The following is a 14,188-nucleotide window of genomic DNA, read 5'->3' as shown; positions in this document are numbered from 1 at the left end:
CACTATAGTGGTTCTTGATGTAGTGAGAGTCAACTGTTCAACAAATTTTAATTATTTCTAAGAAGAAATTTCTTCAGTATATAATAAACATTTATTTTTAATTGCAGTTTAGTATGCTGCTTTTTTTTATGTTTTTCAAACAAAGCATTTAGCAGTTAAAGGATCCCTGCCTCTCCTGTTCAAGAAGAAAAAACTCATGTACAGGGAATTTCTGAGTGTATAGTAAAAATTTTAAAACCACTGAAAATTTTTGGTATTAATCCAGTCAGATTGGATTCAGGCCAAATTGACTGTCAGGATCAGATCTTCACTTTACGACAAATAGTGGAGAAATCATGGGAAAATAACAGATATCTGTATTTAAGTTTTGTCGATTTGGAAAAGGCATATGACAAGGTGCCAAGAGAGAAGCTATTCAATACGCTACAGTTATATGGTGTCAATAGGGCATTATATCAAGCAATACTCAGTCTTTATATGAATTGTAAGTCAGCAGTTAGAATTGAAGGAAGTACAGGAAGATGGTTTAATGTTAAGTCTGGTGTGAGACAAGGATGTACATTATCCCCTCTGTTATTCATTATCTATATGGATCACATTATGAAGGAAAGTGGTAATAAACATTATATCAAATTTGGAGATGTTAATGTCAGCTCTTTGCTTTATGCGGATGATGTTATACTTCTAAATAAATCCGCTACAAGTCTGCAAGATTCTCTGACTAAATTGAACAACTGTTGTAATAGATATGGTATGAAGGTCAGCATTAAAAAGACAAAGACAATGAAAATAGGCAGAATCATTAAAAATATTAACTATGTTGTGAATGGAGAACCTGTGGAACAAGTAAAACATTTCAGCCACTTAGGCATGATTTTTAGTGAAGATGGTAAATTAAATATAGAAATAGACAACAGAATAAGCAAAGCTGGTATGGTGGGAAGTCAATTGAATAAATTCATATGGAATAAGAGAGAAATTAGTCGGAACACTAAGCTGTATACAAGACAGTGTTCAAACCAGTTTTAACTTAAGGATCTGAGAGCTGGTAAATATCTGCGGTCTCTAGTAAAAGACTAGAGACCGCAGATATGAGAGTCTTGAGGAAGATTTTAGGCATGAACAGATGGCATCAATGGCAATATCATATTAAAAACGAGTATATTAGGAAAGAACTTGACATTGTTGGTATCCATGAATGTGTTAGCAGAGCTAATCTCAGGTCGTATGGTCACTTAAACAGAATGGGCGATAAAAGATTAGCAAAACAAGTGTTCTCTGCCAGGTTGGCAGCAAAACGACCCAGAAGAAGGCCAAGATATAGGTGGATTGATACGGTACAAGGTGCCTTAGATGATAGAAATATAAGATCTGATAATGTTGGAGTCTTGACAAGTAACAGACTGATTTGGAGAAAAATTGTAGATAGGAAATTAATAATGATGTAATTTTTTTCATGTAGTACTATCATATCCTGTTCACCCCTTGAGGGTACGTGGCAGGAATTTGATGACGATGAATCCAGTCAGAAAAATCTAATGTTTCCTCCACTTGATTTACTGTGTGTTTACCAGATTCCCTGTTCTTGTGACTTATCACATTATGGACAAACTAGATCTGCTTTTATTTGTCATGAAGAACATAAGTCAAATCAAATGTTATGAGCCTTGAACAGTCTAGACTTGCTGAACATGCATCTCCACCAACTGTGGAGTTCACTAGAATAAGACAAGAATCCTTCATAAAAGCCAGTTTCTTATAGAACACATCATTTTAAAGAAATTTGTAGAATGCTGCTGTGAAACCTAAATAATCCTGATGTCTCTCTCTCTTCATCTCCTTTATGGGCAATAGTACTTTTTAAATCAGTTTATCTTTCCCAACATTTAAATATATATAATTAATCTTTTAACTAGGAAAATTTTTATCTTACTCTATCTACTAAGGTAGCACTTCTTAGAATTTTCTGCTGTTTAATTGCTAGTCCATTTTTGTACTGAAGATGCCTGTGGAACATAGGCAAAAAATTTGCATATAAACTCAATTTTCCACCTGAGTTCTGTTTTTTGTATTTTATTCTTAATAATAATGTAAGGACATCTTAATGTAAGGACATCTTACATGTGAGGCAGATCAAAAATGCTGAAGGAGGAGTATTATGGAGGGATGTGGACATAAGAAACAGATGGAAAATATACTTTGAGGGACTTCTGAATGAGGAAAATGCAAGGACTCACAGAGGAGATGGGCAGCCTTCTGAGGGGATGGTGCAGAACATCAGTAGAATGGAAGTGACGGAGGCCATGAAGAGGATGAGGAATGGAAAAGCGGTGGGCCCCGACAGAATTCCAGTGGAGGCATGGAAGGCACTGGGGGAAGAGGGAATTGACCTGCTGTGGGACCTGTTCATGAAAGTTTGCCAACAGGAAAATATACCCGAGGAATGGAGGGAGAGTACTCTTGTTCCCATCTACAAGGGTAAAGGGGATGCACAAGAATGTAAAAATTACAGAGGAATAAAGTAGATGTCCCACACAATGAAGATCCTAGAAAGGGTTCTTGATGGTAGATTGAGGGAGGAGGTGGAGATTGCAAAGGAACAATTTGGCTTCATGCCTGGTAGATCAACAACAGATGCTATCTTTGGGTTACGACAGATGATGGAAAAATATCGAGAGAAACAAAGGGAGCTGCATCTGGTATTTATTGATCTGGAGAAAGCAAACGATAGAGTGCCAAGGCAAGAAGTCTGGAGGTGTCTGAGGGAGAAGAAGGTACCGGAGAAATATGTCATGTTGGTGCAGGAAATGTACAGAAATGTGAAGACAAGTGTTCGGACCTGTTTGGGACAGACAGAAAGTTTTCAAGTAACAGTTGGCTTGCATCAAGGGTCAGCATTAAGTCCGTTTCTGTTTAATATTGTGATGGAGGTGGTAACAGAGGAGGTGAGAAAAGATGCACCTTGGACAATGTTGTATGCAGATGACATCTTGCTGTGTGTAGATTCAAGAGAAGAAGCGGAAACTAAACTGGAAAGATGGAGAAAAGTACTGGAAGAGAGAGGTATGAGACTGAGCAGAAGTAAGACAGAGTATATGTGTTGCGCAGTGGGCGGTGGCCAGGAGACAGACCTGGAGCTGGAAGGAAATGTCATCAGGAAGGTGAGAGACTTTAGATACTTAGGTTCGACAGTGGAAGAAGATGGAGGAGGTGAGAAGGAAGTGGGATGCAGGATACAAGCAGGTTGGAGGGAGATGGCTGGAGTGTTATGCGATAAGAGGGTGCCGATCAATCTGAAAGGCAAAATTTATAGGACAGTAGTGAGGCCAGCTATGACATATGCTATAGAAACTGTGGCCCTGAGGAAAAATAACATTAGCAGGATGGAAGTAGCAGAGATGAGAATGCTTAGGTGGATGTGCAGTGTGACCAGAAAGGATCATCTGAGAAATGACTATGTCAGGGGAACAGTGAAAGTTACGAACTTAGGAGCGAAAATACAGGAGGCAAGGTTGAGATGGTTTGGTCATGTGATGAGGAGGGAGGACGAATATGTGGGAAGAAGGGTCATGCAGATGAATGTGCAAGGAAGGCGGAAGCGTGGGTGGCCAAAGAAGAGATGGAGGGAGCTGGTAGAAGAGGACTTGAAGATGAAGAACTTGGATGTGGTGACAGCCCAAGACAGGAAGGTGTGGAGGAGACTCATAACAAACAGTGACCCCACTTAAGTGGGAGAAGCTGCAGAAGAAGAAGAAGAAGATTCTTAATAATATTTGAATTCCTTTTTGCAATTGTTTTGATAAATGACAAGGTTATATCTTCATTATGCAGTTCATTACTATAACAAACCATAGTTTGTTATAGTAGTTTATAATTTTTATAAATTACTTGGTGGTCTGAAAAGTTCGTGGCCTAACAGTGAAAAAACAAATTTATAATTTCAAAATTATTTTTATTTTTCAACATAATCTCCCTTAAGACATACATTTATTCCAGTGATGCTCCAGCACCATTATCCCGTCCCTGTAGTGGTTCTCGGTAAGATCTGCAAAATACCTCTCTACAGCTGCAATCACTTCTTGATTCAAAGAAATAGAAAAACGCTGGCCAGCGAGGAAGAGTTTTAGTTTTGAGAAGAGAGAGAAGTCAGAGAGAGCCAAATCTGGGGAACAGGATGGATGTTCCAACAATTCATAGTGCAGATCTCTTAATTTTCCCATTGCCAAAACACTTTTGTAGGTAGGTGCATTGTCCTGATGAAAGATGTTTTTTTTCTTCTGGTCTTCTCTCGGGTCAGTAAACCGAGTCTTTTCTCATGAAGTTTTTCGTCTGGTTAAAAGATGGGAATAATATTCTCCAGTTATTGTTTTACCCGTTTCAAGATAATTAATAAACAAAATGCCTTTAGCGTCCCAAAACACCGATGTCATGACCTTTCCTGCTGATGGAACTGACTTTGTCGTCTTTGGTGAATAACCAGCTTCTGTCCACTGTTTGGATTCTGGTGTGTAATGGTGAATCCAAGATTTATCATTCATAGTGATAAATCAGAGATTTTCATGCAAGTGCGTTTTTGATCTGCTGTGAGCAAGAGTGGTAGCCATCTTGCACAAAGCTTTTTCATATGCAATTCTTCATGCAAAATATATCCTACACATTCTTTTGAAATGCCTATAGTCTCAGCAACTTCACACACTCTGACTCGTTGGTCATCCAATACCATATCGTGCACTTGATCAATGATTTCTGGTGTTGTTACACTTTTTGGAAGTCCATGTGAATCATCTTCAAGGCTGGTTGGTATGGCCATGTTTAAACTTGGCAGCCCATTTCTTAATTGTCAAAAATGAAAGAAAGTGCCCATAAACTTTTATGAACTTCAAATGAATTTCTTTTGGCATTAAACTTTCTTTTACAAAGAATTTTATAACCGCACAATACTCAAATTTTATCCATTTCAAGGGATACAGCCAACATTTTTGCTTCAGACAACTGTATAAAACACTACTTGATAGAATGACTTGAAATTTCACATGGATATTTATAACAGATGTACTAAATTAGAAAAAAAAATCTTGCCGATAGTGTTGCTATCTATGGTCGAGGCTGAGAACTTTTCAGACCACCCTCGTATTATAACCAATTACGGTTTGTTATAGTATTAAAAACACAACTGATAGTTAATAATTAACCATGACAAACTATAGTTCGTTATGATGAATTAATAACTTGTGATTAATTGCAGTTACAAATCCCTTAGCTAACTAAGACATTTTTGTCAAATATTTCAAAATAAAAAAAAGAACTAGAATAATTACTTCTTGGGTTAATTAAATCGATTAGGTGTCTTTAAAGAAATTAAAGGATTAGGAAATCTCCACATAACCTTTTAAGAAATGAAGAACCACATGGAATATGTGGCCTATTGCTTATTTTCATGCCAAATTTGTTATACCTGTTATTCAGTCCATTTAAAGAATCCTTTAGACTTGCACTGAATGTGTTTAGGAGTAGAATCTGCATAAAGCAGAGCTAAGTTTGATATCGCTAGTTCTCATACCAGATTTAATGCCACTTTCTTTCATAATGTGATCATATAAATGATTAATGTCAGATTCCAGTAATCTGGAATTTAACATTCTGACCAGGCCTTTAAAGTTCATTGCAATCACAAAATTTATACCTCCATATTTGAGTATTTCTGATTGAATAGCATTTACTCTAGCTGCTTTTCTGCAATTTCAGGCTTTTAATAGGTTTTTCTTTCAAAGATTGATATACTCTTATTTGCATTCCTGTTGAATATTTGCTGATGCTGTTCTGTCATAGTTTTGCTTAACTGTCTTTCAAAGAAATTACTCCAGACATCTAGATTATTTTTGTTCTAGATCTTTATTCAGTTTTTATATTATCTTTATCTCTGATTCCTTTTGCAGTACTCTTTCCTGAAAAAGCTTAGATATACTAAGCATTTTTACTAGCCTCCATAACATTTTGCCACCTTCCTGGTATTTATCGTCTTTGTTCTTACCAGAGTCTTCCTATCACTTGTTTGGCTAGTTTTACACATAGTTTAACTCTCTTATTTTTTTTTTTCTCTGTATTCTTTTATGTCATCTGCCAAATTATTTTTTAGGCACTATCAACAGTACTGGCTGGATTCAGATTCAAACTATCATCATAAAAAAGAGGTATCAGTGGAAAACAAGTTAAGATTACTGAAGAATTGGAGATGTATCATACTGACCAGTAGCAAACAGAGAAAGGAAGGAGAAGTTTCCTCTCAACACTGAACATGATAATCATCTTGAATAGCAGGCAGTTTCAAGTAGAGTAATGTGGACAGATATCAAAATGGTGAAATTGTCCTACAAAAGATTATTTTCTAAGGAATAAGTCGAGGGATTTTTTGAGTCATTATAAAAAAAAAAAAAACCGCAGACACAACGAAAAACGAAAAGTTTGTTCTTGTTGGAAAGCTAAACAGCAGAATAGTTAATAAATACCAGACATACAGAAATGTTTTGAGAAAATTTGAGGGAAAAGATTAAAGCTAATAATAATGGAAAGTACATAGTTGATTTCTATTCAGGATATGGAACAGAAAAACAATACAGAAATTCAAATTAAGATACTTGAAATAAGGAAAGTTTCACAGAGCATGTTTATAGTGATATCTTCATACAGGTTTTACACAGGAAAAACCTGTATGAAGATATGTATGAGTGTACAGAAAACTTGGAATAGGAGGTGATCATCATTTTATAAAAATATTGAATAGAAAAAAATACACATCTAGTTTTAAAAAGAATCGGAAGTGAGCAGTGTTCAGATACAAATTGTATCCTCAAATATACAAAAATGAATGGAAAAAAATCAAATTCAGAAACAGTGGCATGCTCTTAAGAAATCATTGATTCATTCAACTATGGTGATGTGGTTGAAGTTGAAATTAAGAAGATAAAGAAGCAGGCCAGAAGAGAGAAAAAAGTTGCTAGCAAGTAAGTCAGCATGTCAGAAAATTAAGAAAACTGTATGTAAAATTAGCCAAACAAAATCATGGGAAGACTGAAAAGTGGCAAAAGTTCTGGAGTCTATGTAAAAAAAAAAAAAAAAAAAGCTAAGAAATAAATATAAAGGAAAGAAAAAACAAAGATCCGAAACAAAGCTGACCGAAAAACTGTAGATAAAGATATTCTTTGTGTATGTCTCCAGTAATTGGAAGACTGTTGAATGTTTTGAAGAGATAGAAAAAGCTGTCGGAAATCTGATATATGGAAAGACAGATTACATAATATATGACCAGAATTGCTGACCACAAATAGGGAGGTATGAAAGTTAGCAGTGGCTGCAATACATTGTTAGCATTTAAGAATGTGTGGACAGAGCTAATCTATGGTTTGGTATAGTCACTTTAGCAGAATGGGAGAAAAAAAAAGGTTAACAAAATGTGTTTGATGTCAGATTAAGAGAGTAAAGACAAAGACCTAGGTAAATGAATGTGTTTAGAAGTGTGTTTTAGAGGACTGAAATAAAATATGACAGTATTTGAGTCATGACAAGTGAAGTAATTTAGAAGAAACTTGATGGGAAATTAGTAATAATGTAAACGTTGTTATTATGGTATTATATATATCCTTCTCAACAATCCGATGACAGATGATTGTGGAATACAGCAATCCCTCGATTAATACATCTCCAATTAGTGAATACTTTTTTTTCTATACCAAATTCAATTTATGTGCTTCTAAAATTAGATTAGTGCACCTATATACATCTTAAAAATAAATGTTACAAATTTTAAAATTTTTTCACTAGCCATTTTTTATGGCTAACTATTTTAAAAAAATCACTCAACAGGATGAAATAATTTAATTGCCGATTTAAAACATTTTACAAAGTTATTTTTTAATGGCATACAGTACTACACTATGTTCCAAATTTATAGCCAAAATTGCATTTTGCTGATAATTTCTCTTGTCTCCTTTGCAATTGTTTTCCTTTTTTAAAGTATTTTCCCGATCGTGAGTAAAAGAATTAGTGAGCAAAAAAGTGGGAGTGTGATAAAGATTCAAAAAGTAATCTCATTGGAAGAAAAACTTGAAATCATAAAGAAAAATGAACAAGTTGAGTCCAGAGGATAGGACAAGAATATAAAATGGGTGAATCAACTATAAGAGCAAGTTTAAGCAAAGCTGCTGAATACAAAGAGAAAAGTATGGCTTCAAGTTAATCATGCATGCAGACCATTCAAAATCAAAGTATTATAATGATTGAATTAGAGAGACTTCTTTCTACATGGATTGAATATTGTAACCAAAAATGGATCCCGCTATGCACTGACCTTATTAAATCAAAAGTATTAAGTCTCTTTGCAATCTTGAAAGAAAAGGTTATCAATGATGGAAAAGAATTCCACAGTAGTGCTGGAGCATCACTGGAATAAATGTATGTCTTAAGGGAGATATGTTGAAAAATAAAAATAATTTTGAAATTATAAATTTGTTTTTTCATTGTTAGGCCACGAACTTTTCAGACCACCAAGTAATTTATAAAAATTATAAACTACTATAACAAACTATGGTTTGTTATAGTAATGAACTGCATAATGAAGATATAACCTTGTCATTTATCAAAACAATTGCAAAAAGGAATTCAAATATTATTAAGAATAAAATACAAAAAAACAGAACTCAGGTGGAAAATTGAGTTTGTATGCAAATTTTTTGCCTATGTTCCACAAGCATCTTTAGTACAAAAATGGACTAGCAATTAAACAGCAGAAAATTCTAAGAAGTGCTACCTTAGTAGATAGAGTAAGATAAAAATTTTCCTAGTTAAAAGATTAATTATATATATTTAAATGTTGGGAAAGATAAACTGATTTAAAAAGTACTATTGCCCATAAAGGAGATGAAGAGAGACATCAGGATTATTTAGGTTTCACAGCAGCATTCTACAAATTTCTTTAAAATGATGTGTTCTATAAGAAACTGGCTTTTATGAAGGATTCTTGTCTTATTCCAGTGAACCCCACAGTTGGTGGAGATGCATGTTCAGCAAGTCTAGACTGTTCAAGGCTCATAACATTTGATTTGACTTATGTCCTTCATGACAAATAAAAGCAGATCTAGTTTGTCCATAATGTGATAAGTCACAAGAACAGGGAATCTGGTAAACACACAATAAATCAAGTGGGGGAAACATTAGATTTTTCTGACTGGATTCATCGTCATCAAATTCCTGCCATGTACCCTCAAGGGGTGAACAGGATATGATAGTACTACATGAAAAAAATTACATCATTATTAATTTCCTATCTACAATTTTCCTCCAAATCAGTCTGTTACTTGTCAAGACTCCAACATTATCAGATCTTATATTTCTATCATCTAAGGCACCTTGTACGGTATCAATCCACCTATATCTTGGCCTTCTTCTGGGTCGTTTTGCTGTCAACCTGGCAGAGAACACTTGTTTTGCTAATCTTTCATCGCCCATTCTGTTTAAGTGACCATACCACCTGAGACCAGCTCTGCTAACACATTCATGGATACCAACAATGTCAAGTTCTTTCCTAATATCCTCGTTTTTAATATGATATTGCCATTGATGCCATCTGTTCATGCCTATAATCTTCCTCAGGACTTTCATATCTGCGGTCTCTAGTCTTTGGTCAAGTGTTTTACTTCTGACCTTAACAAGAGCTGACATTAACATCTCCAAATTTGATATCATGTTTATTACCACTTTCCTTCATAATGTGATCCATATAGATAATGAATAACAGAGGGGATAATGTACATCCTTGTCTCACACCAGACTTAACATTAAACCATCTTCCTGTACTTCCTTCAATTCTAACTGCTGACTTACAACTCAAATAAAGACTAAGTATTGCTTGATATAATGCCCCATTGACACCATATAACTGTAGCGTATTGAATAGCTTCTCTCTTGGCACCTTGTCATATGCCTTTTCCAAATCGACAAAACGTAAATACAGATCTCTGTTATATTCGTATGATTTCTCCACTATTTGTCGTAAAGTGAAGATCTGATCCTGACAGTCCATTTGGCCTGAATCCAGTCTGACTGGATTAATAACAAAAATTTTCAGTGGTTTTAAAATTTTTACTATACACTCAGAAATTCCCTGTACATGAGTTTTTTCTTCTTGAACAGGAGAGGCAGGGATCCTATAACTGCTAAATGCTTTGTTTGAAAAACATAAAAAAAAGCAGCATACTAAACTGCAATTAAAAATAAATGTTTATTATATACTGAAGAAATTTCTTCTTAGAAATAATTAAAATTTGTTGAACAGTTGACTCTCACTACATCAAGAACCACTATAGTGAATGCACTTTGATAGTTATAAATGATACTGAAATCTCATACATCAAAGACTAAATGAAGCCGTCCACTATAATAATAATAATATTCCTCTGGTTCCCACAAATTCACCATAATGAGTTGACTGTGTGAATACTTGCAATTAAAATGAGATAACAGAAATAAATGACTATTATGCTCTGAAATGCAGGTAAACTGCTTAGAAAGAGAAATATTGAATTTATTGAAAGAGAACTATGAAATATGCAAACACAATAATCTTATTAACAACATTATATATATAATATAACATTATACAAACAGATTTCGATGAGATTGACAATGATAATGTAAAAAAGTGTTGGTGGCTTTAAAGCAGCTAAGAATTATGTGATTATTATTTACAACAATGCTTCAGGAGACTGTATATTAAAACCTTTCCTCATTAATCGGTCCCTAAGACAGACAGTGAAAGGTGTGGATTTTAACACATTACCAGTGCACTGGAAGGCAAATGAAAAAAGATTTTAACACATTACCAGTGCACTGGAAGGCAAATGAAAAAAGATTTTTCCACAAGTTAAACACTATTTGATGGAAAATAGTGTTTTCCATCAAATGGAAAACACTATTTTCCATTTGGCACTATGGAAAATAGTGCCAAATGGAAAAAATCTGGATTTTAAAGTTTTATTGATTATAGACAATGTGCCTGTCCATCCTATTTTAGAACCAAATGTAGAATTTTGTTTTCTGCCACCTAATACAACCTCTGTTGTATAGATCTGGTTTGATTGCTACCTTTCAAAAACTTACTCCATAAGAAGAACATTCCAATACATTTTGGATAAACTAGATAAGGATAATTTACTGACAGTTATTGATGTGAGGAAGAAATTTCTATTTTGGATTGCATCAAACTTGCTAAGTTGGCGTTATCAGAATTGAAACCATCAACTTTAAATGCATACTGGAAAGCTACTTGGCCAGAATGTGTGAAAAAGAAATATCCTGTACTTTTGCATATAACTGAATATCCCAATATCATCAGATTAGCACACATGCAGTTGGCCAAGAAGGATTTGATGATTTTTTGTCTGCAGTTATTGAAGAATTGATGGTTGACAAGGCTGTTAGTGATGACGAAATAATAGAATCTGTCCTTGAGAATCTTGATGAAAACGAAAAAAAAAAGTGATGATGATGAAGAGATTCTACTCACTGCAGGATTAAAGGGCTTCAAATGATTAGTAAAATTGCTTGCAAAGTCATTTTCTTACACATGATCCAAATACTGAATGAGCTGAACAGGTTTTTTAAACTTGAACTGAAGTCATTTATGGTGTGATATGAAGAATTACACAGATCTAATCAAAACAGGATTTCAACGATTAATTACAGAGTTTGTGGCAAAAAAAAACCAACCTTCAGAATTATTGGAAATTAGTGTTAATTTAGTTCTTACTGAAGGAAACGTTTAGCCATTGCAGTATGAAAAGGATGGCCAAAGTGTTTCAAGTGATGGAAGTGATTTAATTTCAGTCTCACACTAAAGAATTCGAGTACTGTCAGAAAGTGACGGCAAATAAAATTTAACTAATAATATATGCGTGGGTGTATTTGGACCTTTTAGAATTTCTGTTTTATTAGTAACACAGTATTTTCTTTAAGAGATGCATATATATATATATATATGTGTGTGTGTGTGTGTGTGTGTGTATGTTTTGCTTCAAAATAACTTATTGTTCACATATGGAACCATTCTTTTATTTTTTCATAAACACTATTCTTTTTTATGCAATTTTTTTTCTGGAACCAATCTACTATCTAAATGGAGAATTGGGTGTATATATATATATATAATTGAGTTGTTTGAATTTGATCATAAAAATTTAATTCTCATAAATTGATGATCTGTTATATTTTAATCTTTTATTTGGGATCTGTCATTTCGACAAGCTTTACTGTTGATAAAAGTTATGAATAGAAAAGTAGCTGAATAACAGCTGTATTTTGACATTGATATCAAATAAACAATTTTGAAACCAATTTTATTATTCAGCTTTCTGGTACAAATCTGCATTTCAGCTAACATATTCAAAAATTGTGGAATTGTATAAACTATGATGAGGTTTTCCTCTTGATTGGCTTTATAGCCATAATTGCTTTGGCTATAATTTCAAAAATCAAACTTAAAATAATATAAGAAAATACCTAAAACAGTTCACTTTCTGTAGCTTTTAGTGCTTTGTGATAATGGTATTTGACTACCTGCTGCAAGTGAAGTTGGTTTTTTTTAGGGGGGGGGTGCTTTGTTTTTTCCGTTTCAGTTTTTCAAATTTTCATCATCAGTTTCTTCATAAACAATTTCAGTTTATTACTTTGCCATGATGAGTGAATTTGTTACAATAGTATTTTCTAGTAAGAGATGGCTATATAAATTGTCATATAATCTTCTAGCAACTGATAAAAATTAATCATTTATAAACTTCATTATATTTAAATATGCTGCTTCCTATTTTTAGACAGGGCGATCTCGTGGATTTGCTTTTGTGTATTTTGAAAACGTGGAAGATGCCCAAGCTGTAAGTATTTTCTCTACATAAATATATTTTAAAAATAATAAGCAATTTGTAAACTGCAAGAATGTTTATTAGTCTGATACCACTTGCATGTGCACATCTATATTTTCATAGTATTTTCTTCATATATCTTATCTTCAGTGGAATATAGGAAACTAACACAATTAAGACGTCATATTAGTTTACTTCTAATAGCTTTTTTATTAGAACCAATACAATAAGTTCTTTAATATCTTTTTTCCTGAATTGTCCTCAATGTGCATCAGTCTGTATTTTTTTTCCCCCTCTCATTTTCACTCCAACTGTTCTGTTAATCTTTCATTGCTCATTCTCTTCGAGTGATCATATTGTTGGATCCTACTTCGTCTCAATCTATACTTTGGATCCGATATATAGTTATTACGATGTTCTTAACTAATTGATAAGTTGCTAGTTGGTTTCTAATTCAAATATAGAGAAAATTTATATTTAAAGACTGCGCCACTCTATATCTGAATTAGTTCAATAATTGAAGAAAAATCAACCTTCAACTATTTCTCCTTAAGATATATACTGGCCGAGTATATTTAACTAATTTAATTCACCCGCTTTGGTTCGAATATTTTATGAACGGTGCAGTAAAAGAGATTCAGGCAAAATACAACTTTTGATTAACAAAAACAAACATTTAATTTTATAATCACTTAAATTATACACTTAAGATCAAAATACTAAATAAGTTATTATAAACACTTAGCCATTCTGATAATACTGTCATACTAACCATTGTCTGAACAATGGTAAATCTTTTTTAAATAACGAAACCTGTGGTGCGTTCATAATTAGAAGAAACACACGTATAAACCACAGTGTTTATGCATGTGTTTTATGCATGTGTTTCTTCTAATAATTTAATTCGCCCGCTTTGGTTCGAATATTTTATGAACGGTGCAGTAAAAGAGATTCAGGCAAAATACAACTTTTGATTAACAAAAACAAACATTTAATTTTATAATCACTTAAATTATACACTTAAGATCAAAATACTAAATAAGTTATTATAAACACTTAGCCATTCTGATAATACTGTCATACTAACCATTGTCTGAACAATGGTAAATCTTTTTTAAATAACGAAACCTGTGGTGCGTTCATAATTAGAAGAAACACACGTATAAACCACAGTGAAAATTATTTAATTGTAAATATTTCAACCTAACATACAATTATTTAATTGTAAATATTTCAACCTAAGGTTGAAATATTTACAATTAAATAATTTTCACTGTGGT

General features: G+C 33.4%; 1 protein-coding gene across 1 annotated transcript in view; it reads left to right on the top strand.

Annotated features, from left to right (window-relative positions):
• The window catches only part of LOC150094525 (transformer-2 protein homolog beta-like), a 154,089-nt gene that overhangs the window by 92,415 nt on the left and 47,486 nt on the right, over positions 1 to 14,188 (top strand). Inside the window, exon 7 of the mRNA XM_090412234.1 lies at positions 12,861 to 12,920. Coding sequence (XP_090268360.1) covers positions 12,861 to 12,920 — 60 coding nt within the window. The remainder of the gene's footprint in view (positions 1 to 12,860; positions 12,921 to 14,188) is intronic.

Source organism: Typopeltis vanoorti, chromosome 22 (genome assembly GCF_054136105.1).
Source record: "Typopeltis vanoorti isolate ZY-2024b chromosome 22, IOZ_Tvanoo_1.0, whole genome shotgun sequence".
Taxonomy (NCBI): domain Eukaryota; kingdom Metazoa; phylum Arthropoda; class Arachnida; order Uropygi; family Thelyphonidae; genus Typopeltis; species Typopeltis vanoorti.
This window is presented reverse-complemented; position numbering and strand designations above follow the sequence as displayed.